This window comes from Botrytis deweyae (assembly GCF_014898535.1).
Source record: "Botrytis deweyae strain B1 chromosome Unknown BDEW_029, whole genome shotgun sequence".
NCBI classification, from domain to species: Eukaryota; Fungi; Ascomycota; class Leotiomycetes; order Helotiales; family Sclerotiniaceae; genus Botrytis; species Botrytis deweyae.
In genome coordinates this window covers 133,240-157,535 of record NW_024066236.1, presented here as the reverse complement: position 1 = coordinate 157,535, position 24,296 = coordinate 133,240, and the positions used below count along the sequence as shown (strand labels likewise).

General features: G+C 42.9%; 9 protein-coding genes across 9 annotated transcripts; 6 read left to right on the top strand and 3 right to left on the bottom strand.

The window, feature by feature from the left end:
- Window positions 1-1,602: 1,602 nt before the first annotated feature.
- On the top strand, window positions 1,603-2,907 carry EAE98_009586 (uncharacterized protein; the record flags this gene model as incomplete). Its single annotated transcript, XM_038957207.1, has 3 exons — window positions 1,603-1,855; window positions 1,908-2,728; window positions 2,785-2,907. 3 exons carry the CDS (start codon window positions 1,603-1,605, stop codon window positions 2,905-2,907), a joined length of 1,197 nt encoding a protein of 398 aa, XP_038806400.1.
- A 541-nt stretch (window positions 2,908-3,448) lies between these two features.
- On the top strand, window positions 3,449-4,689 carry EAE98_009585 (uncharacterized protein; the record flags this gene model as incomplete). Its single annotated transcript, XM_038957206.1, has 6 exons — window positions 3,449-3,468; window positions 3,739-3,864; window positions 4,011-4,122; window positions 4,194-4,292; window positions 4,346-4,471; window positions 4,570-4,689. The coding sequence occupies 6 exons, from the start codon at window positions 3,449-3,451 to the stop codon at window positions 4,687-4,689; spliced, it is 603 nt and encodes a 200-aa protein (XP_038806399.1).
- A 970-nt stretch (window positions 4,690-5,659) lies between these two features.
- EAE98_009584 (uncharacterized protein) lies at window positions 5,660-7,088 on the top strand (the record flags this gene model as incomplete). The annotated part of the gene is made up of 4 exons (XM_038957205.1): window positions 5,660-5,845; window positions 6,081-6,130; window positions 6,208-6,331; window positions 6,423-7,088. The coding sequence occupies 4 exons, from the start codon at window positions 5,660-5,662 to the stop codon at window positions 7,086-7,088; spliced, it is 1,026 nt and encodes a 341-aa protein (XP_038806398.1).
- Window positions 7,089-7,397: 309 nt separating this feature from the next.
- On the top strand, window positions 7,398-7,909 carry EAE98_009583 (uncharacterized protein; the record flags this gene model as incomplete). The annotated part of the gene is made up of 2 exons (XM_038957204.1): window positions 7,398-7,413; window positions 7,602-7,909. 2 exons carry the CDS (start codon window positions 7,398-7,400, stop codon window positions 7,907-7,909), a joined length of 324 nt encoding a protein of 107 aa, XP_038806397.1.
- Window positions 7,910-9,847: 1,938 nt separating this feature from the next.
- On the bottom strand, window positions 9,848-12,100 carry EAE98_009582 (uncharacterized protein; the record flags this gene model as incomplete). The annotated part of the gene is made up of 2 exons (XM_038957203.1): window positions 9,848-10,909; window positions 10,964-12,100. The coding sequence occupies 2 exons, from the start codon at window positions 12,098-12,100 to the stop codon at window positions 10,100-10,102; spliced, it is 1,947 nt and encodes a 648-aa protein (XP_038806396.1). The 3' UTR covers window positions 9,848-10,099.
- A 3,802-nt stretch (window positions 12,101-15,902) lies between these two features.
- On the bottom strand, window positions 15,903-16,955 carry EAE98_009581 (uncharacterized protein; the record flags this gene model as incomplete). Its single annotated transcript, XM_038957202.1, has 1 exon — window positions 15,903-16,955. One exon carries the CDS (start codon window positions 16,953-16,955, stop codon window positions 15,903-15,905), a length of 1,053 nt encoding a protein of 350 aa, XP_038806395.1.
- Window positions 16,956-18,002: 1,047 nt separating this feature from the next.
- Window positions 18,003-20,028, top strand: EAE98_009580 (uncharacterized protein). The gene is made up of 3 exons (XM_038957201.1): window positions 18,003-18,253; window positions 18,308-19,427; window positions 19,483-20,028. The coding sequence occupies exons 1-3, from the start codon at window positions 18,084-18,086 to the stop codon at window positions 19,732-19,734; spliced, it is 1,542 nt and encodes a 513-aa protein (XP_038806394.1). The 5' UTR covers window positions 18,003-18,083; the 3' UTR covers window positions 19,735-20,028.
- Window positions 20,029-20,284: 256 nt separating this feature from the next.
- EAE98_009579 (uncharacterized protein) lies at window positions 20,285-21,706 on the bottom strand (the record flags this gene model as incomplete). Its single annotated transcript, XM_038957200.1, has 3 exons — window positions 20,285-20,506; window positions 20,581-21,031; window positions 21,087-21,706. The coding sequence occupies 3 exons, from the start codon at window positions 21,704-21,706 to the stop codon at window positions 20,285-20,287; spliced, it is 1,293 nt and encodes a 430-aa protein (XP_038806393.1).
- Window positions 21,707-22,376: 670 nt separating this feature from the next.
- EAE98_009578 (uncharacterized protein) lies at window positions 22,377-23,128 on the top strand (the record flags this gene model as incomplete). Its single annotated transcript, XM_038957199.1, has 5 exons — window positions 22,377-22,437; window positions 22,495-22,565; window positions 22,671-22,795; window positions 22,963-23,023; window positions 23,075-23,128. The coding sequence occupies 5 exons, from the start codon at window positions 22,377-22,379 to the stop codon at window positions 23,126-23,128; spliced, it is 372 nt and encodes a 123-aa protein (XP_038806392.1).
- Window positions 23,129-24,296: the final 1,168 nt, after the last annotated feature.

Genomic DNA, 24,296 nt, shown 5'->3' with positions numbered 1-24,296 from the left:
ATGTTTGATAATTTGGCATTTGGTTATGGTGTTCATGGTTTGGGTGTGGGTAAGAAAAAGCAATTAGGATTCATCATTTGCAGGCGCTACTTCTGTTGACTGATTCAACGTCGTCATGATATACCAGGGAGTAGCAGGGGGTTTATGAGGGAAAAAAGTTTTAGAGGTCGAGTTCAATAGACCATATGAGATACCTAGATAGAAAATCAACTGTTTCTATCATCACTCTGTATTGAAGTATTACGTATTAGAGACCAAAACGTGAATGTTCATTGGGAGAAACCATTGCCGATCTTGTACCAGCTACCATTTCTGTCTTTTGAAAATACATTATGGGCGCTGAACGTACTGCGAGAGGGATGGATTTAGGTTAAGATCTAACCAGGATAATTAGGTAAAATACTACCTAGGTAGGTAGATAATATGGGTGATTATTTGGTCAAGCAAAATGTTATTCCTTTCATTCACGGCCGACTTTACTTTACATATCTTCATATCTACCTACGTACCTATCTTGTGTCTAATAAGTGAGACAATGAATCATATGTGGCTAGACACGTAGTTTATCTTAACCCATTCCGATGTTCCTTCACATCCATTCTCTTGATCCGAGGCAAGCCACTCCAGCCTTTCCTGTGTTCCTGAAATCTGGGGCGAAAAGGCGGTTGGCGCCGGATCCACATAAGCAGTTGTTCGCGTTGTGCCTGACATGACACGATAAGATTTTCATTAAGTTTTAAGCTAAGGGGATGGATCATGGATGGGATACGGGTACGGGTACGGATGGTTCCAAGGTTATTTGGGTATTTGGTAGGTAGAAAGGTAGGTAGGTGAGGAGGTGAGTAAGTGAGTAGGTAGAAAGGTATTGTAGGATGAAAAGGTTGATAGTTATTGATTTGATTTGATTGATACTGGAGTGGATAATGAGTATTGATGTTATGGATGATTTACGATGATATAGGAATATACTAGGGAGTGTTTGGATATTATATATCTAGTAGGTCGTACCTAGGTATTCTTGAGGTAGTATCTGGATACGGAGATAGAGTAAGTCGTAAGTAGGTAGTACGAAGAGCATGTGATTTATTATTATCTATCTCTTGATTAAGATAGATAATAGATAAATACCAATAGTTATACGAGTATTACGACGTAGATAGATAAATAGATAAATAGATGTAGCAATGAATTACTTGATTACCCAAAAAGTGAAACTGACATAAATGTCGGGATATCGGTATCTATCTAATCATTTTGAGTCTTGCGCCAATGTCCTCGACTAGACTCATGATCACTTTTCATTGGCTAGATCTCACTTTTTGAGCGTATTAGTGGGTCGGGCTGTGGAGGCAACCGTAATAGGCGACCGCTATCGTCATTCATTCGTGCTCGTGCATCCTGCCGTGCTTTGCTTTGCTTTGCTTTGCTCTTGCTAATACTCTGAAGCTCTCTCTACCTTCATCTCAGCCATCTTCCTTTCTCTCATCAACAACCAACTCTTCTACTTTATCCAACATTTTGCAATTCCATCAAAGATATCGTTCCCATTTTCTTAATTCATTAATACAATCCAATAAACTACACACGAATTAAATCTACATCATGAAGGGTGCAGTTTTCGCCGCAGCATCGCTGCTCGGCAGTGTGAGCGCCGGTGTTCACAAGATGCCTCTCAAGAAGGTATCTCTGAGTGAGCAACTTGCTACTGCCAACATGCAGGAGCATGCTAAACACTTGGGTCAAAAGTATATGGGTGTTCGACCTGAATCTCACGCCAGCGAGATGTTCAAGGAGACTTCCGTTCACGACGCAGGCGACCACACTGTTCCAGTTTCCAACTTCCTCAATGCTCAATGTAAGGACATACACCGCCACCAAGCATTAATCAGATGCTAACTTGCGAATAGACTTCTCAGAAATTACTATCGGTACACCACCACAAACATTCAAGGTCGTCCTTGATACCGGAAGTTCCAACCTTTGGGTTCCATCTTCCCAGTGCGGCTCGATCGCGTGCTACCTTCACACAAAGTACGACTCATCCTCATCATCTACCTACAAGGCAAATGGAACTTCATTCGAGATCCGATACGGTTCTGGAAGCTTGAGTGGTTTCACCTCCAAGGATGTCATGTCCATTGGTGATCTCAAGATCAAGGACCAAGTCTTTGCCGAAGCTACTGAAGAGCCAGGTCTTGCATTTGCCTTCGGTAGATTTGACGGTATCTTGGGTCTCGGTTATGATACCATCTCCGTAAACAGTATCGTCCCACCTTTCTATAGCATGATCGACCAAGGTCTTTTGGACGAGCCAGTTTTTGCCTTCTACTTGGGTTCCAATGATGAGACTGACGCATCCGAGGCTATCTTCGGTGGCGTCAACAAGGACCACTACGAGGGCAAGATTACTGAGATCCCATTGAGACGCAAGGCTTACTGGGAAGTTGACCTTGATGCGATCGCCTTTGGTGATGCTAAGGCCGAGCTTGACAACACTGGTGTTATACTTGACACCGGAACTTCTCTCATTGCTCTCCCGACCACTCTTGCTGAGCTTCTCAACAAGGAAATCGGTGCTAAGAAGGGATGGAACGGTCAATATACTGTCGATTGTGCCAAGCGTGACAGTCTCCCAGATCTTACATTCACCCTCAGCGGTCATGACTTCGCTATTGGCCCTTACGATTACATTCTCGAAGTTCAAGACTCCTGTATCTCCACCTTCATGGTAAGTTTCCTTTGGGCACTGATTCTATTCATGGATGTCTGCTAACAATCTACTAGGGTATGGACTTCCCAGAGCCAGTTGGACCTCTTGCTATCTTGGGTGATGCTTTCCTCCGAAGATACTACTCCGTCTATGACCTTGGTAAGAACACTGTTGGTCTTGCTAAGGCCAAGGCATAAATGTACTTCGATCAAGCCAAAGTGCTAAAGTTGTAACAAATTGAATACCCTCGAGTAACTCGAGGACGGAAATCGGCGATGGGAATTTCCTTTTAGTGTGTAGAATAGGGAGTTCTCATTTCTCTAATAATAACTATTATGCATGGTTTTCTCTTTGGGAAGGAAGGTTACTTTTCCTTGGTCAGAATGCTTACATTTGATCTTTGATCGTTGGTCACTATCACATTAGTTTTTGATGTCTACACATCTACTAGTATGGTACTGAATATAAATATACCGATGAAAAACATTGTTCTTTGCGAGATTATTTCAACAGTGAATGAACATGATGTAATTTGTTAATTTATATAACGAACGCTATGAAAAACTTGCGACAATGAAGATTGTAAAGCACATAAAGCGTGACAATTGCATCTCTGGCGGGGGTGAAGATGATGCAGCACCACAGTATTACATAAGCGAGAACTTTACCTATATGTTGTAGTGGGCAGTTTCGATAATTTTGAATAGCATAAATATTTTTGTTTCGCAGACGTCAAATATGGCGGATACAGATACTAAGTAAGTGAAGAATCTGCCTTTGTAAATGAAACTACCCAGTTCTGCAATTCTGTAGGAAGAGAGGTTCCTATAGTCTATCCATCCAGAAGCATTCCCCAGGTCACAGAATGCCGAGTTGTTGCGGATGGCAGTGAGGTGAACTATGTAATTTGATCTGCAGAGGAGAGGGGTCTGGGGAGCTTACTGGAGTTTGTGGGAAGATTTTACTACCATTCGCAGAGAAGAAGTTCTTAAAATTCGCAGAAAACTAGCTAACTCTCAACCCTTCAGAAAAGATGCCGCCCGCACAAATGAGCGAGGCATTCCATATGCACCATTCGTGGATCGAGTCGAGGATTATGTTACTACGAGGGCGGATGTTGAGCCTACGTTGAAGAGATTCCAGGAGATGATTTCGTAGGTTGGAGCTCTATATTTGGATATTTTACACAAACGGAGGAGTGTTTGCTTTGGGAACTTGGACTTGGGGATTCCGGGGATTGGGGCATTGGGACATTGGACGATTCGAGAAATCAGAAGCTCATACTGTGGAATTTGTTTAGGAAATATCAATTTATGGAGGTAAATCAACAAAAGAGAGTCGCCGGGTTGAAAATCAACATGCCGGATATTCAGAAGACGCTGGATACGGTGAGGTTTTTGAAAACGAGGAAGGTATGTTTGTACTATGCTGTGAGGTGAGCGGAGGGGGGCTTGAGAGATTGGAGCTGATATGTTCTTGATAGGAGGGTGCGGATCCTATACAGGCTACTTTTGAGTTGAATGATACCTTGTACGCCAAAGCCAATATTCCGGCTACGGAGGAGGTTTATCTATGGTTGGGGGTACGTTTAACATTTGGGGAAGAGGTGGTGGAGGTAAATTGACAAGGTGGCAGGCAAATGTTATGTTAGCATATCCGATTGATGAGGCGGAGGAATTACTTTCGAACCGACTCGCGGCTGCGAAACAAAGTTTCGCGAATTGTGAGGAGGATTTGGATTTCTTGAGAGAACAGATTACGGTATGTTTACTCCACTTCACCCACAGACCATGACTGGGGAAAAGAGAAAGTTGCGGAGTGGAGAGAGATTAAGCTGACGAAACTCTTTTGATGAATAGACCATGGAGGTTGCTACAGCTAGGGTATACAATTGGGATGTTACGATGAAGAGAAAAGAGAAGAATGAATCGGAGGTTGCAGAGGAAAAGGATGGGAAGCCGGGTAGTTCTAATGGTTGATAGAGTTTTTGGAGGAGAAATAATGAAAACATAAAGTTCTGGGATGTCGATGGGAGCTTTCTTATGACATGATGATGTCGATGATGATGATGATATTCAGGAGAACTCAAACCAAACCATCTCTGGTCCAAATACGAGGAAAAGAAACCCAAAGATCTTCGAGATCTGATGTAGAGAAATAAAACTCTTGATATTTTATTGGTGTGTTGATATTTGATCAATATAGATCATACTCAAGTTTTCTGGCTCCTGATAGAAACTTTGGTACAATAGATATACTCAGTACAGAGGAGATACAATCTCCACGTAATTGAGCTTCTCCCCTTGAAATGCATGCTCGTATGATATATGTATGATATACGATATTCGTAAGATCTAACCTTGATCTTATTTGCTCCCAAGTCCCAACGGCCTTTTAATATCGAACGATAGATATATCGATTTGGGGTTGAATACATGCCCCTGATCAGGGGATCGATCAGGGGAACTTTTCCTTACCAAGCTCGCTTACAGGGTGGATGTAATCATCGTGAGCTCATACGTACATTCTATTTGTAGGGGAAAAAAGAAGGCACAGTTGAGTATTTACATTGTTTTATTAGAATTATAAATCAATTACATATCAAACAAGAAAAAATAAAATAAGAAAAATGAAATACAGGTTTTTTGGTATCTTAAATTGTAGAATAAATAAAATATATTATATGGAGAATTGGCAGGTGATAATTGAGATGTACGATACTCGTAAACACTTTCCCAAGGGACCATTTCCAGCCTCGTAAAGCTAGAGCCCCTCTTGGATCTAATAATTTATTAGTTCGGCCAACTTACCTGGCAATAAGTTGAATCTCTGTGCGCACATCAACACCTCCCTCCCCCATTACATTATCTTCCCTCTCTTCCTTTATTCTTCGCCGCACATATTACCCTGAGCATTTTTGAGATCGCATATCGTGAGAAATCAGACACCATGGCAGCCAATTCAGAAATCAAACTCGATCCCAAATACGATCACTATGATTTCCCAACCACGTCGCCTACGGCTCAGAGTGGTCACCCTGGACACACAACCCCAGAACAGGATGCGCAGGTGCAGCAGTTGAGGTTGAAGTTGGAGGCGGCGGGGTTTACGGAGAGATTGGATACGCTTACTTTGGTATGTTTGTTTGTTTGTTTGTTTGTTTATTTGTTTATTTTTCGTGGTGCTGGTGACGGTGCTTGGGCTTGGGAAGAGGGGAGAGGGGGGAATCTACTAGTGCTTTTGATGATCGAGATTATTTTCTGGGCTCGATCGCTGTTTGTTGCTTGATTTTGAGGGTTTGATGATGTGCGAAGGATTGATGGGGAAGGGGAATCCATATTGAATATGGCTAATTGTTATCTCTTCGCAGCTTCGATTCCTACGAGCACGTAAGTTCGACGTCACATTGGCTGAGAAGATGTAAGAACCCTCGATATATACACCTTTGATTTTCCCTATATATTGGAAGGATGATGAATACTGATACTGGAGAATAGGTTCGTGGATGCAGAGCAGTGGAGAAAGGATTTCGGTCTTGATGAACTCGTCCGTACCTTTGATTACAAGGAGAAGGAGGAGGTTTTTAAGTACTATCCTCAATACTATCATAAGACTGATAAGGTACGTCTCTTCTTGGCTTTGTTTGGTTTCTTTTGCGAGATCGTCTTTGCCCTCGCATTTCCTCGTTCACTATCTAACATATCTCCCACAGGATGGCCGTCCAGTCTACATTGAACAAATGGGCAACATCGACCTTAACGCCATGTACAAAATCACCTCTTCCGAGCGTATGCTTCAAAACCTCGCTGTCGAGTATGAGAAGATGGCCGATCCCCGTCTCCCAGCCTGTTCCCGCAAAGCTGGTTCTCTCCTCGAAACCTGCTGCACCATTATGGATCTCAAGGGCGTTGGAATCTCCAAGGTTCCTTCCGTTTACTCATACGTAAAACAAGCCTCTGTCATGTCCCAAAACTATTATCCAGAGCGTCTCGGCAAATTGTATTTGATCAATGCACCATGGGGTTTCTCCACCGTTTTCGGTGTTGTTAAGGGTTGGTTGGATCCTATTACCGTTGAGAAGATTCATGTTTTGGGATCAGGGTATCAAAAGGAATTATTGGCGCAAGTCCCTAAGGAGAACTTACCGAAGATTTTTGGAGGTAGCTGCGAGTGTAAGGGTGGTTGTGCATTGAGTGATGAGGGTCCTTGGACAGATCCAGCTTGGGCTAAACCTCCCAAGTGGGCATCGACAAATGGTGATCAACATGTCATCAACACCGAGAACGTTAATGCAGGTACGATCCCAACTGGAACTACTGCTCCAGCGCCGGTTCCTAGTGAGGAGGGTGTCAAGGCACCTGAGCCAGTTGCTCAGTAGATGTATATATTGGGAAGGGAGTTGTTGTTGATTGTGATGGGTTGGCGTGTGGTTGAGCGAATGGGTGTTGAGGTTTCATCTGAGATGTCAGTTGAGTTGTGAATGGAAATGGGAATGGAAAAGAGAATGAAATTGGGATGACATGCATGTTACAGGTGGAAAAATAAAGACGCTGTCATGGAGCATGGAGAGAAATGGATGCATACAAATGAGGGAATAAAGAAGAAAGATGCTATCGATGCGATTTTTGCGTTTTCTTCTTCTTCTTCCTTTTGGTAGTTCAGTACAGACAGAAACAGAACTTTAGATATGGGATTTGGTATTGGTACATTTTTACATTTTTGGGATTGTTTTATTGCTTGATTGTTTGTGTGACTGCACGGCGATTGAATGCCACCCAATGGTTGAATTAGTATTACTCTAATGTGTCCACGGGTATCTAGGTATGTATGAGTGGTCTGGTATATGTGAATGTATGAGTTGTCTGGTATATGTAAATGTATATATATTGAGTGATTGAGAAGAAGAAGAAGAAGGAGGAGGAGGAGAAGGAGAAGAAGGAGAAGAAGGAGAAGAAGGAGAAGAAGGAGAAGAAGGAGAAGAAGGAGAAGAAGGAGAAGAAGGAGAAGAAGGAGAAGAAGGAGAAGAAGGAGAAGAAGGAGAAGAAGGAGAAGAAGGAGAAGAAGGAGAAGAAGGAGAAGAAGGAGAAGAAGGAGAAGAAGGAGAAGAAGGAGAAGAAGAAAAAGAAGGAGAAGAAGAAAAAGAAGGAGAAAAAAAAAGGAGAAGAAGGAGAAGAAGGAGAAGAAGAAGTGAGTTTGTGAGTTTGTAAGAGGGGAGTGCTTGATGTGTTTTAGACCTTTGGAGTTGAGAGTTGGGGATTTGTGAGTTTATAAAAGGGGAGTGCTTGATGTGTTTTAGACCTTTGGAGTTGAGAGTTGGGGATTTGTGCGATTGATGGGTTGGAGATTTGAGGATTGGGTTTGAGGGTTTGAGGGTTTGAGGGATTGTGTAGTGAAGTCAATAGAACGATTGGAAGTCAATGGATTGAATTGGATGGGAATGTGCTTTTGTGATGTTCATCTGAGTAGGTAGGTAGATAGATAGGTAGGTAGATATATAGATGAGTAAATAGTTAGATATATATAGGTATATATATAGATGTATATTGATTTGTGAGTTGTGAATTTGTAAGTTTGTGGGCAGGTGGATGGGTGGGTTGGTGGATGAGTGGCTAGGTGAATGGGTGTATTTAGGTATTTACTGGATTGGGTCCTGGATTCTGGACTGGACTGGATTGGACTGAATTTGGATTTGGCATTTGGGATTGGAGTGGATGTAAGGTGAGTTGAGGTGAGGTGAGGTGAGGTGAGGTGAGGTGAGTTGCGGTGAGTTGAGTTGGAGTATTTTGGTTTGGTATTGCTGGCTAGATCTAGGTGGGATGAATGGGTGTGGGTGAGGTATGGGTAGATGTGGGTAGGTGAGGTATGGATGGGTGAAGTGTTGTAGTGTTGTAGAGTTGTAGAGTTGTAATAGCGAGTCATAGTGTATAATAAAGTGATAATATAATAGTGTATATATATTAATATTAATATTATAAAGTATGTATGTGGATGTAGTGTGTAGATGTAGTATATGAATGTATAGATGTATGAATGTGTACACGTGTAAATGTATAGATGTGTGGGTGTATGCTTCGATTGTGATACTTGTAAAGACTGGGAAATAAAGGGGTGTGGGGGGTATGAGGGAGATTGGGAAGTTTTGAGGAGATAGGAGATTGAGTTTAGATTGGATTATGGGGAGAACAGAGAGAATATGTAGAGAGAGTGAAGTGTACTTTTCTTGAAATCTTCTATTGCGTTTAGATATCCTTAGGGAAAGGGGTTTGGGGAGGAGTGTGAGGGTGAGGGTGAGGGTGAAGCGGAAGAGGACTGCGGAATCGGAGAATGGAGAGGAGTGCATTGTGAAGAAGACATTGTAACAGGAAGACAGAAAAAAAAGAAATATGTACAGAATAAGAGAGAGAAAGTAGAGCTAATACCATACAGAAAGATCTACATGTAGCGAGCAAAGCACTAACGCACTAACTCTTATACTATTGAATACCCAACGCCTTTGCCAGACTGGTTTTCTTGTCGTCTGTCTGGACTGCTCACTACAGTTGAAGTTTTGGATTTTTTATAAATAATATGATTGGAGATCTATATAGTTGGATAGAGTTTTTTCAGTTTGGGATATGAAATGAAATATGAAATATGGGACGTACAACTGGATTAGAATTCATCTCAAATCTGCGCAGTATAGAACTGAATGACTTTCTGATAATGATATTGTAGTAGATATCAATCGCAAATATTCTGCTTGTGTGATGATTGGGGCGTCTTTTTATATCTGTTTGTAGTGATGATGACACTTGGGATTTATGTAGATCTTTGAATTGTATCTTTTCATGGGAGTGTGGTAGGATGTGATACTGTATTTGTTGACTTGGGTTTTGGTTTGGGGTATTGGAGTATGCTGGGTTGATTCTATGTATGTGTGTATATTCTTGTGAGATTGTGATTGTGAGACTTCTTTCCTCGAGTCTATATTATACATATTGCACAACAATGATGATACTGAAATGGTTTGGCTTATGTCTAGATGAATGATACAAAGGGGAACCGAGAAACGAGGGGGGCAAGTGGAGCTTGCTTCAGATCATCATTCTGGTTCCAAAAGGAAAAATGAGAAGCTTGTAAAATATGTGCTCTGTTTGATATTTGCTAACCGTGTATATCTATGTATGTACTTTCGTTCCATTTGCATGGTATTGTATCGCGTGTGCAGGATGTGTGTAATAACTATCTATGCATCATATATCTTCAACTCATTTCAATTCATATCATCACAAATTCTCCTCGTCAATGCTAAATTCAAAATGCTACGAAATACCCAAGAAAGATTCGCTCTCTATGTACCAACTCAATCCAAGTAAAATTTCAAAGAACAAGAAAGAAAGCCCTCGATATTTACCATCCAAATTTCTCAATCGTGACCTCTAAATCTCTACCCTCTCGGACCAATTCGGCACATTTGTTGTTTACCGTTCGATTTAATCCATCCGGTCCACTAACCACCACACCTATCTTCTGTCTCTTCTCTATCTCTTTACCTGAGCCGCAAATAACCCCGTCCATCAACCCATCTAAATCCGGTCTCCCAACCTCCGTCGTAGCGCCCGGAATAATAATCTCCACCCCATTCTTTACCAAATCTTCCCTCTCCTTCTCATCAATCCATTCAAGATGTGCACTTTTGTGAATAATCCAAATCATTACAATTCTCTGTCTCCTCTTAGTCGTTAGTGCTCTAGTCTCGGGATCTTCGCCTTCGCTTGACATGTTCAGGAGATGATGTATGATTGGCCACGTAACAGCGATTCCACTCCCTCCTGCAACTAATATCGCGAGATCCGAATCTTCAAGAAGAGAACGAGCATGACTACTTCCGTATGGACCGTCGAGACGACATTTTAGTGTGTTTTTGACTTGGGCGGCACGAAGGAGATCGGCGGAGAATCCGGAGCGGGCTCGGATTAGTAGGGTGAGATTGGAGGTTTTTGAGGAGGGAAGGGGAGCTGGAGAGGCGATTGTAAAGGGGTGAGCTTGGAGTGCGTGGGAACGACCTAGAGAGGGGATGGTGAGGAAAACGTGGTCGGTTGCATTCCAGCCGGAGGAGATCGAGTGGCCGAGGGTTTGGGAGAAAACTGTGGTAGGTGATTTGGGGAGATTAAAGGCTAGGAGGAGGGTTTTGTTGTCAGGGTAGATACTGACTTTAGCCTAGGTAGGGTTAGTCAATTGTGTGAGAAATGAAGGAGAGGAGTCAAAACCTACCTCAGCCATAATACTTTTCGCGCAAAGGCGGTATACCAAGCGATCCACGAGGAATATCGCAAGAGCCCATCCAACATAAGTTCTCGTTCCCCTGTGATGAAAATACAAAATGACCAAAGCACCAGCTTGCAACACAACGTGCAATCCCAAAAACACCTCGTACCATCGCTGACGGAACGACGCCAGCGACGTTAAATATAATGATTTATATGTGAATAAAGCCGATAGTCCCAAATAGATACACGGGTGAGTTAAAAAATCCCAAATTGTCCAACCACTAAATGGTACCAAGATCACATACCACATCACGAACATGGCGCCAGCGTGGATGAGCGCAGCAACAATGATTAGTTCTCCAAGTCGCCGGTGAATAATATTTAGAGATTCATAGGAGACACCTGTTAGAACTTTAAGTGGTTGGTTCTTTGCGCCGAGAATGTATAGCAGTGGGAGATTGACACCGAATATTAGGCCTGCTCGGTCTCCAAGCACGGAAGCTTCGAACAATGTGAATGAGATGTTGAAGAAGGTGTAGAAGATATTGAGGGCAAGAAACGACATGATGAATATTGAAGAGCCGTTTGAAGGGAGAACTTTATTGAAATAGGGGAGTGGTCGAGGTTGGTATACGAGGAACGCTTTGATGCGGGTGATGATGGTGATTCGATTCGACGGAGTGTTATTGGAAAAACGGCTTCCGGACAATAGAGGCATGCGTTCATTCTCATCATCGCGTTTAATAAAAGGGGTATCTGAACCGAATGTACTGCTCCCGGACGAACTAGCATCGCCATAGTCTGTCACCTCCTCTCGAATTGTCTTTGATGGTTCATCGTCCAGTAAATCGTGTGGACATCTATCCCCTTTCTTCCATAAAGCCCTTCTTCTCCATCGTACAGACTTCTCCGTCCAGTGTATACCCGATAGAATCAATACAAACCCCAAGATAACCCAAGGGTAAGTATTGATAAGTTTTTCATTGTACAGCGCTCCATCGATCAATTTCTGGAGTTTATTCTCATCTGGCTCCTCCTCAGAATCGTCCGTCGTCGATAGTTGTGAAGTTGTATGAACAACAACATTTCGAACAGTGTGTATCCATTCCGTGAGAAGATGATGTGACAAAGTGGTATTCATGTGGAAGTTTAATAAGATGCATATACTTGGTGTAACGAGGGAATCCCGAGGATCAGATTAGATCTGAGAAATGATCTGATAAGATTTCAAGAGTTGACTAACTTATGTGGAGAATTCTATCTTAACGAATCATAAGGCATCGGATTTAAGGTTGACATCAAAAGTGGAGTGCGATGCGAAACGAGCTCTTATTCACTCAGCAACAGCTCAAAGAGCACATCTAAAAGGCTCAACGATGAGAGGGGAGGAGGATGTTTATAACAACATTGGAAGGAAAGGTTTGACCAAAGATTTGAATGGGGAATGAGAGATCATATCAGGATATAAAGAAACAAGGGCAAACCTCGCTGAGAACAGGCAACTCGTCCCATCCAATCCCAACTGAATAGTAGAGTGTGACAGAAGTGTGTCTACATTCCCTAAGAATCAGTTCTTAATCACTTATGTGCGATGGCCTATTTTCCGACACACCAAGAGTTTTAGAAACTTGTTACATGGAAATACCTGACCACTTCGGCAGATTGCTGTGCAGGTATTTTGTCGAAGAATCTTGTCTCTTACTTGCTCAAATTGACTCGTACCGTATCTTGAATGTATCTTTTACTCTACTACAAGTGTATATAACGAAGAGTCTGAGTATTCCTGGAAGTTTCAGGTACGAAAACAGAAGCAAAAGCCATTTGCTAATGTTGTGGGACAGTTGACAAGCGCACACTTTCAGATATCTTGGATTTTGAATCCATGAAGTAGCGACGCTTAGCTTTACAGAACTCGAAAGATCTAGGCTAAGTTACTTGAATGTCACTAGCGATGATGCTATTGCATTACAACTGCCTTCTCTGTCTATATCTTTTGCTAGCTGCATGGTAAAATAGAAGAACCATAGTCGAACTATGTGGCATGTTAAGATTGATGAACAAGAAGCTATCACTGGTATTGATAATGCATTTGCGCTTCCAAAGAGGTTCGGGAGATTAAAACATTGAATTTGAAAAGAAAGGACATGTGCAATTCGAGATGCTGAAGTTCCTCTAGTGGAGCGTAATAAGTGAAGCTCAATCATTTCATAGGTAGACTCGTCGTCATTCGCATCCAGAAAGATATAACTCATACCGGTCAGTATCACGAGAGGACATCCTGAATACACGTAAAATCCACAACGCCAAATTCCAACTCCCAAAAGGAATTGAGTTACTTGCACTCAAAATCTTGGCTTTGGACATTAGTGATGAGCTTTGTACGTATCTCATATTCCAAGCAATAAATACATCCATCACCTTACAACTCATATATGCTGATCAAAATAACTGACACGCGACAACGAGATTCATAGCGCAAATTCCACTTTAAATTCACTCTTGCGTTATCACTCTTGCGCTCCTTCAGCAACCAAACCCAAAAAGTCTCCAGGCGAACAAAACTGCAAAAACCAAACCAATCCGGTAAACCACCTATTTTAACACTGTGCTAAGATAGATGGGGTCTGGAAAATTCCCGAGTTGGCAGGATTTTTTTCTCTCAGATGAACCCTTCGATCCGGGGTCACCTGTCCCTCAACACTCACCCACCTTGCGGTGGTTAAAGCGCAATTATAAATCTGTTGTATAGACCACTGCGCCAGGTCGTACGATGAGATGTTGTTGTGAGAAGCGAGATTGTTTTGGTATATATGTGGGAAAGGGGATAGTGAATAATGGTGGCTGAAGATGTTACGGATGATAGCGAAAGCGGTGAAATATGACTGCCCAGGTGAAGTTCTGAAGGTGGAACATGGAATTAGGGAAGCAAGCGGTGGCTTCGTTCAGATAGGAATACAGAAGGTGCAGGAATTTTGGGAGTCTGCATTAGATATTCCAACTAGCTCAAGCATTGGTTCCAGCATGTAAGAGCCATAATGTCACAGTGGTTCATTATTTTCACTATCAATGACCGCTAGCTATTTCCCACAATACCCCTAACTTTGAGATTGTTCCTTTCATCAAATCAATATCCAACTTTCAACTTCCATTATCCATTATCCAAACCCCAATCATAGAATGCCTTCCGCTCCATTACCCTTCAAACCTATCACTCACCAATCCTTTCCTAATTCCAGGTGTACAAGACCCATGGATCCAATTATGCTTCATTCCACAACACCTCTTCTCCAACCCGGAAAGATTGCCCGGAACTTCTCCAGAATCTCAACTGGTGAAACATCGAGTTCTTTGCAGGTATGATGGAAAGCCTGCATAGCCAGATCGCCGATAAATAACCCACTGTATCTTCCACTCAGTTGTCTAGTAACCTGTACAAGACTGCCCACTACTAATCTGAAGTCCTTCAACCCAGGGAGGATCTACGTGGTGCCGGGAGTTTCATTGGATGCGAAGGTAATATTCAAGATTTTCCCGTCCCGCTGCATTTCCATGTCGAAAGTAGTTATCGAAATAAGAGACCAACTAGTACGTGGGTCTCTGAGGACATTGCAAGCGTGAGAAGGTGTCGACTTTAGGCGATTACTTTTGGCGATTCTGTGTTCGATATTGAGACGGTGGAAATATATTCAGCTACAGCCCCTTATGTGAAAAAATGCAAGCGGAAAATTCTAAGCAGCTGAAGACGTGGTGGGATGGCAGGCCTACATGGGTTTCGGGAGCTTGCATTAGTTTCGACCTGCGGCTTTCACATTCTCCTTTATTCTTGGTATTTCATCTGCATGAAGCCGCTGCTACATTGTCTACGATCAATGATATCAAGCTGCCCTCAATTTTCTTTCATGGTCGGCATATCATTCCTTTCGTGAGTTCGACTTAGACTAAGGCTTGCGGATATCTTCATAAGGTGAAGGCGCCGGTTCCGGAGATATTAGTGAAGAGTGGACGATTATAAAGAATTATTGCCGCCATAGGTGGGAGAGAGCCTACACTTTGTCTCGGTCTTCAATCATACGTAGTTCAATGCCATGGCTAGAGAAAGCATCAAGTGCAAGTTTCAGAACTCCATACCATCAACGCATGTATGGTCATTCATATAGACCATTCATTTCTTCACTTGAAGTAGACGGATGGATTTCGAGGTATAAGAACAACTAATAGTCGGCTCTCTAAGCGGCCGACCAGTTCCTAGTTGGAGAAAGCAAGTGTCCCCAGAAAGAAAGTGTCCCCGGAAAGCGAATGTCCCCGCTAGTGTTTTTGGTGAGGAATATACCAAAACAACAAATTAGTGTGTGAAATCCTGTGTTTTTAAACAGAACTGCTAATCTGAACAAGATTTCGAAACCAATTATATATTTGGATTCAGTAAGGTTAGAGCAATCTAAGGATATCAGAAGTTCTATAATACTTTCAAACCCAATCAGATTATATGGATTTTTAATGACCGGGGACACTCGCTATCCCCGACTAGGAACTATTCGGCCGCTTAGAGAGCCAACTATTACTGTATAATCACTTGCTTGTGACACTCACATCCTTTTGTACCTAGCTATTTAAGTATCCAGCAGTTCTTATTGTGATCAAGAACCTTAGCCAAAACATGAAAAAAATTCCTTTCGCAGAACGTGCATCCAGAATTTGATTCTCAACACATTGCATCACCAAGATAAATACAATCAGAATCATCAAAACTTAGGCCCTTTGATCAAAATTACACTTGGATTTTTTCCTATCTTGGCATAATTTAAGAATACATCATCGTTGATTAGTGAATCGCTGTTCCTAAATGTTGAGCTCGCTGCTTTCTTCCCCCAGAGCACGCCTATCGTTGGATCCGTGGGCCTATCGTAAATCATCCAGTGAACGCCTCTCCATCACTGTCTGTTCTACAATTCCCTCATGCCCACCACCTCCACAGTTGGTGGCACCCATTCCGGGTCGTCCTTTTGCATATGTGCAAAGATCTGTTTCAATGTGGGAAGTATCTGACTTTCTTCCAAGGAAATATTTCTAGGCTCCAGAAGCTCTTTGCACATATACAAGCGTCTTCCCTTAGGAACATGACCTGTGTTGTAACGATGCGGCTCAGCACCGTCCGGATCCTCAACCACAATATACAAATGATTGAGCTTCTTGAAGATATCAAATTCTCGTAGCAATGCCTGGCAGGACCAATAACATAGGTTGACTGCAAGCTTCGTGATACCTTGGTTGACGGCATTGAGGACAATATATGGTGCATCAAGAGCATTTTGCGTAAAGTCGCGGGAGCGATTGGTTACAGACTTGTATTGAAGATAAATGACATCAGAGCACCGAGAGTAGACGGGTATAGATGGAGCGCGGAGATCTTTGTATCCATATTGCAAAAAAAGAGCATTGAATTCTCCGAGGGCCACCTCACGTGAGACTCGACAGGTGAAAAAGAGGGGAGAGGGGTGCCTGTTTGGAACGAATCGAGGATTTGGTTGTGCTGTTTTTGAATCGGAAACGTAAAACACTTCGGTGACATGGCCGAGGTCATCTTTGAAGATTGCTTCTTTCCATATTTGGAGCTGTAATTCCTTAGGGAGGGAAGAGAAAATAGTGAAAACGCGTTCTCTCTCTGTCCTGTGTTCGAGTGTGATCGGCGAAAGCTTTGTTTCCATGCTTTTATTAGCTGGCACAATCCTCATGTGTTGCAGAGACTCTTGGATGGTGTCTGGGCTGTCAACAGGGCCTGGCTGAATATCCTGGATAGCATTTGTAGCGGGAGGGCGGTTGACAACCTGGACAGAGCTTTGGCAAAGGTCGGCAGTGGGATTCTGCCTAGGCTTGGTGCATTGAGACATAGCTTGGTTGCTCGTCATTTCATCACCAACAACGATTTGAGAATCTACCAAATTCGTGTTAGTACAGAATTCAAGAGATGGATGTGGGATAATTGATAGGAGATGCATGCGACTGGAATACGATTCACATAAATGAAAACAATTAAGTGAAGTATAATTATCACATCATGCTTGCCTTCATGGTTTGAATCGACAGTATTGCTGCTATCCCACTTGCATTGTTCTCCATCTTCGGTTATCAAATATATTGACATTATCTGGGCAAGAGAGTGCTTTGAAAGGAGTGGGAATCCATTTTGAAGACGAAGAAGTAAACAGCAACAAGGAAACCCACGCAAGAGTGAGCTACTGCATCAATGGCACAACTCTGGCAAAAGGTGAAACAAGTTTCGACGAAATCGGTTCTGATTGGTGTCTTTTTGTAAGGGCGTCTACTAGAAATAGCTACCATCTCACAAGGAACAATTTGACACAAAGAAGAAAAGAAAGCAAATCGCATTGAGCAACAACAAGGTCCCGCTGCATAGTTAACGAATCATAAAATCATCTTGATATGTACGTAACTGTGGTACATCAAACTACGCGTGTGACACAGAGTTCAATCAAAGAGTCCCTATGGAAGTGCTGAAAATAAAACTGTCGAACCATTCGAAAGATGCTGATGGAAATCAAGTTCATCTCCGCTAGATATCGTGTGCTTTTGGTCGGGCCTTACCTTTGATAAAAGTTATTCTAATCTCTCAAGAGGTGGTCGTGAATGGCAGGTTGAGTAAATCGATGTTGATACTTGGAAGCTTGGAACTGTTGCAATCCAATCTGTCTGCGGCAGCCGTGGAAGTGGAAGAGGAAGAAACACGAGGTGTAACACGACAATAAAGACTATGTACGACAGACAGCTTTATCGTTATTGTATGTGATTGATTACTTTGTAGTTGCCGTCGAAGTAATTGAGTTCTGTGCGTGTAGGAGTGGTGGAGCATCCATGTGAGGTATGATTCCAGTTCGAACCTGGGTATCTACTAGGTAGTCTAGTTAGTTCGCCTGAAAGTGTAAAGACCAAGCGAATCATATCACGTGATAAATCGGCAAAAACTACTGGGAATTTTTTGAGCCTAGCGCATTTCACGGGCATCCCACGACGAAAAAAATAATCCTAGGAGCTTCTGAAAATTTGTGGAAGCTTAACTTTCAACCCAACAAGTCAACCACCAACAACGACAACATTATATCGACAAGATGTCTGCCGTTGATTATCTTCTCCATGAGTCGGCCACTGGTTTCGCAATCTTCCAGGTTGTGCACCAAGCTGACACAATTGGCAATCGATTGAAGGAAGTTCAAGATGCAGGTCAAGATCTTGCGAAATTTGGCAAAATGGTCAAGCTTGTCAATTTTGCGCCATACAGGTTAGCTATTCAATGCCTTGCAGAGCGGAGAGTCTGAATTGACAATTACTCTAGAAATGCTGCTGAGGCGCTCGAAAATATCAACATGATCTCCGAGGGTGTACTTTCCGATTACTTGAAGTCGAACTTGGAATTGAACATGCCAAAGCCATCGAAGAAGAAGAAGACTATTCTCGGTGTTTCCGACAAGACTTTGGCTGGTAGCATCAAGGAGGAATTCCCAGGTGTTTCTTGTGAGACTGGTGAAACTTCCGAGGTTGTCGCAGACTTACTCAGAGGATTGCGATTGCACGCACCAAAGTTGTTGAAGGGTTTACAAGAGGGTGATGTCGAGAGAGCTCAATTGGGTCTTGGACACGCATATTCGCGCGCTAAGGTTAAGTTCTCAGTTCAGAAGAACGACAACCACATTATTCAAGCTATCGCTACTTTGGATCATCTCGACAAGGCCGTTAACACTTTCTCCATGCGTGTCCGTGAATGGTACGGATGGCACTTCCCAGAACTTGTCCGACTCGTCTCGGATAACCACACATATGCCAAACTTGCTTTGGCAATTGGTAACAAGAAGAACTTGACCGACGAAGATTTACACGACATTGCCGCCCTCGTTGACGATGATGGAGATAAGGCGCAATCGATCATTGATGCTGCAAAGGTTTCCATGGGTCAAGATATCTCAGTCAATGATATGGAGAATGTTTCCGCATTTGCAAACCGTGTCGTCAAGCTCGCCGAATACAGAAGGTCCCTTTTCCAATACTTGACAGATAAAATGGCAATTGTTGCACCTAACTTGGCAGCTTTGATCGGTGAAGTTGTTGCTGCCAGACTTATCTCTCACGCCGGTTCCCTTACCAACCTTTCCAAATACCCAGCCTCCACTGTCCAAATTCTCGGTGCTGAGAAGGCCTTGTTCAGAGCACTCAAGACCAAGGGTAACACACCTAAATACGGATTAATCTACCACTCCAGCTTCATTGGTCGTGCAGGCGCAAAGAACAAGGGACGTATCTCCAGATTTTTGGCCAACAAGTGCAGTATCGCAAGCAGAATCGATAACTTCTCTGAGGCACCAACCAACAAATTCGGTGAGGCTTTGAGAGCCCAAGTCGAAGAGAGATTAGATTTCTATGCTACTGGTACCGCACCAACAAAGAACCAAGATGCCATGGTAAGAACTCGGAGAAATCTTTAATCTTGATCTATTGACTAACATATTTTGATAGAAAAAAGCAATGGATGCTGTTCTCGGTGACATCAACGTTGAAGACCCAACCGCCGAAGATACCGAAATGGCTGACATCGCCCCAACTTCTGTCTCCAAACAAGAGAAGAAATCCAAGGACAAGAAAGAGAAGAAGGAAAAGAAAGACAAGAGCGAAAAGAGTGAGAAGAAGGACAAAAAGCGTAAACACAGCGAAGCCAACGGAGAAGAAGAGGGCGAGAAGAAAAAGAAGAAGAAGAGCAAGGCGGAATAAATGTCGCCTTCATCATCGTAAACATGGTCTAGACGTCCTCTTTTCTTTCTTTCTCCTATCATCTCATCTTGTAAATTTCGGGCAGCTGGGTCATCAATGGCGGAGTATAGCTGTGTTATTATGGGCGTTGAGGACTACTTTTTTGTTAGCAATCTTACCGTAGAAGCTCTGGCTTGTGGTGGTATTTTATATGGCTTGGCTAGACACTATGAGGTGCATAAAATTGGAAAAAAGCATATAACTCATTACTTCTACGGATGATCTCTCTTTTTCCATGTGACCTGGACTTGATCTTGAATTATCAATCTGTGAGACTTGCTTGACATTATTGACATATATGTAATCTTATTCTTGTAGCTCTCTAGCTTTCTTAACTCGTAGCATTCATTTAAATCGACTTGTGCCGGACGTTCATTCAAGTTTAGAACGCTTTCCATTTATAAACGCCTTCTTCGCCAGCATGCCCCGTCCCATACTCCTCTCCCCCAACCACTCCTTGCAGCTATGCTTTCTTTTCTTGCTATTACTAAGTATCAAGGCAAAAACATAATCAAGCACCTTCACTACCAAACTCATTGGTCCAATCCGTGCTCCTTTGGATATCTTCTTGGGAAACAGTAGGTCTAGCCCCCTTGATAGCTTTGATGAAATCTTTTACTTGAAGAGGTGGCTCGAGAAGCTTATCCGAATCGACTTCTGTCCAGGACATTTCCATGGCTCCTGCGTCACCGGGTGAGCAGGGAGTTAGTTTTTCTATTCCATCGGACATGACCTTTTGTGGAGTTAGTCACATCTTCATCTATTGAAATCGAAGAGGAGATTTTTAGGTGATATTGGAGACCTTACCTTTTTATAATGTGTAGCAGTTTGGATTTTCCGTACAGGTTGCATCAAAGCATCTTGGACCGCAATACTGATATCACTTCCCGAGTAGCCCTCACTCAGTTCTCCCAACTTTCTATAATCAGAGGCCACCAATTCACAAGGAGTAGTTCCGACACTGATCTCGAACATTTTAGTTCGTGCAGGTAAATCTGGAAGAGAAATATGAACACGGCGTTGGAAACGACGTCGAATGGCAGAATCTAATTGCCAGGGGATATTGGTAGCACCTAGGACTAATACGCCTCGGCTGTCTCTTCCTACACCATCCATTTGGACAAGCATTTCGGTTTTGATACGTCTCGAGGCTTCTGATTCTCCTTCTCCTCTGGGTCCGCAAAGAGCGTCTACTTCATCGATGAAGATGATAGAGGGTTTGTTTTCGCGAGCCATGGTAAATAGTTGTTTGACTAATCTATTGAATTGTCAGACATGCATATAGCTCCACAGTAGAAATTCGGGAAACGTACCTTTCACTCTCTCCCATCCACTTACTGACCAAATCCGAACTGCTCACACTGAAGAACGTACTGTTTGCTTCCGTAGCTACTGCCTTGGCCAGATAACTCTTTCCTGTTCCCGGTGGTCCATAAAGCAGAATACCCTTCCAAGGTTGTCTTTTTCCCGTGAACAAATGCGGAAACTTAATTGGTAGAATGACAGCCTCCTTGAGCGCCTCCTTTGCGGCCTCCAAACCCGCTACGTCCTCCCACTTGATATTTGGTTTATCCTGCAGAATGGCTCCTTGCAATGCATTTCTCAACTTTTTACTCTCTGGATCCCCTTCCTCTTCATTTACTTTTCCTCCCGTCGAACTCCCATTCGCTCCCATCATACTGGGTTTCTTTCGTTTGCCTTCCGCATCTGCAAGATGTGTTTTTAATTTTTCAGCTCGCTCCATGTATTCGCCGGCTTTGGCGCGGATCATTTCCTTGGATTTGGCATTTTTCTCCCATTTGAGAGCGAGCATGAAGAGTTCAAGAGATTGGTAGTAGAGTTGATATGCTTTATCATATTCCGCTGCGGTATCGGCTTCGATGGCTTTCTTAACCACGTCTATGGCCCGCCCAAGGAAATCGGTGTTCGACATCTTGAGGGTGGGGTTTGCGAGTGTTGATGTTGAAGTCTAGATAGAGAAGCTTGCTTCAATAGTAATGGAACTCCAGGCGATTATTTACACGGCGCCTCTTTTTCTTGTCAAAGGACACCAAGATTGACGTTTGGTTTCGTAAATGTCGTTGTAATTGACTTGAACAAGTCTCGAATTTGGTAGAATGACGACGATAACCTTGGCCAACAAAGAGAGTACGACTTAAACTCTGTCGGACTATAAAAACGAGTATTAATGGACCAGACCAGTATATCACTTCTCTATGCGCCCGGTATTCTCGTCCTATGTATCTTGGGGTATGAATCTGTGGAGGATATTGAGAATTCGAAAGTCTAGGTTGTCGCTTGAGCTTGTGAGCTTGGCGGTGTTTTGGTTGCCCCGCGATTGCGCTAGACATCATCTCAATAATTTGATACTGGATAAGAGAAACTTACGAAATTTCGATATTGGAATATTATTCACAGACAAATTATTTTAATTCTCTACGACTACATTATAAGACGGTCGATTTGTGGCGCTCATAATCGCAATCTATTGGTACAATTTGCAGCTTTCCTCGCACAGAAAAAGTAATCTTCGCAGAGTATAATCAGCCTATTCAACTCCTCAAAGCTCCAGACCAGAAACCAAATACCCTCACATCCTCACCATGGCAGAACAGCAGCAGCGTCTCCAAGCTCTCACCGAGGAATATCAAAAACTCCAAACTGGTCATTTTCACCTCTCCTCTCCTTTACTTCTTCCCGCCATGTATTAACCTCCCCCAGATCTCCAAAGTTCCATTTCTTCCCGCCAGAAGCTCGAATCCCAACAACAAGAAAACAAGAGCGTTCAAAAGGTGCATCTCCCCTTTCTCTCATTCCAATTTATGTCCCACTCCTTTACATCTCCCGACATTCTCTCAATTCCAATCCCAGAATCGCACTAACCCCGCTACCTCCAGGAATTCTCCGCCCTCTCCTCCGACTCCAACATCTACAAGCTCGTCGGCCCAGTCCTCCTAAAGCAAGATAAAACCGAAGCCGTCATGGCCGTTGACGGAAGATTAGAATTTATCGAGAAGGAAATGTGCGTACCTTATCTCCTCTTTCTACACTTTACATTCCATACTTTCTTCCGCAACACTATCGGATGTTTTACTTATGGGACTTTCGGAATGGAGTTTCGGAGTAATCTTTCCAGATGAATTTGAGAACAAATGAATCCCTAATACTTTTTGTCTCTCGCCTATTTAGAAAACGAGTCGAACAAGCTATCAAAGATGTACAGGACAAAAGTGACGGCTTGAAGATGGAGGTATGTTGCCCCTTCCAATCTCCCCCAGAACCTAAACTAACACCTCCTCAGATAATAAAGCTCCAATCCGAGACCCAAGGGGCTCAACCCCAAGTCGCAGCCTGAAACCATACCAGCTAGCAAACATACATCAAAAGAAAGTACTTCAGAGAAATCAAGCAAAAGTAAGGCAGGCGGGCGTTAATACCATCAGGAATGTATAAAATATACACACAAAAGTATGTATGTACTGGAGCATTTGCATGGCCAAGGGCGTTAGATATCCCATTTACTACGTTTCCTACGTACTAGATATGCGTATGACGTATTCATAGTAGAGCGAGCAAGAAGTGACTTTGACCATACAAGATCTCATTCTCCTCCCGCGTATTCTTAATTAACACAAACACCTTCTGATTTCGATACAAAGTACCAAGCTAGTCACATGTGAAGTTGTGGATTTAGAAGTTCATTAGAATCGATGTTTAAATCTCAATCTTATAAATAATGCTCTCTCTAGAGTCTAGAAGGCTCTTCAAAGCCATCTAGGTATTACACAACAATCACAATCACAGCCACACAAGCACACAAGCACACCTCAACCCACCAAAACACCATGTAATAACAACGTAAATATCCATATAATTTTCCTCGAGGTTCCATTCCCAAGTACGTGCTCCTCCTACCCGCCAGCCAGCTCCGCAGACCCCAACATCCAACTCTCCGTTCCCACTTCCACTTCCCAATCTCTCCCCAATCAGAGTGTCCATCAGACCACACACACTCCCCTTCTAGATTTCTACTCAAGTCTCGAATCGCGAAACTGCCCGGGAACATGTCAAACCCCATCTGATCCCTCCTCCTCTAGAATACAAATTGACTTATTCGCGCATCCCCTTTCCAATTCAATGGCTTCGCATAAGTTCGCGTAAGTTCAGTTCGCATCATATCGTCTATCTTGATTCTTGATTCTTGAATATAAATATAAATATAAACATCATTCGCATATGCTTTTCCTCTTTTCCCTCTCCCTCTCCCTTCCTCTTCCTCTCCCTCTCCCTTCCCCTTCCCCCTCTCATATTCCAATCCAATCCAATCCAATCCAATCCCATCCACCAAACAACATCCCCACCCACTACCTAGCATACAACCCAGAAACCCATCCACACATCCCATCCCATACTCTTACTCATACCCATACTCATAAATCATTCCCTCATTGCCTCATCACAAAAAGAAAAGTTCCTAAAGATACACATCCCATTCATCCCATCCCATTCCATTTTATCCCATC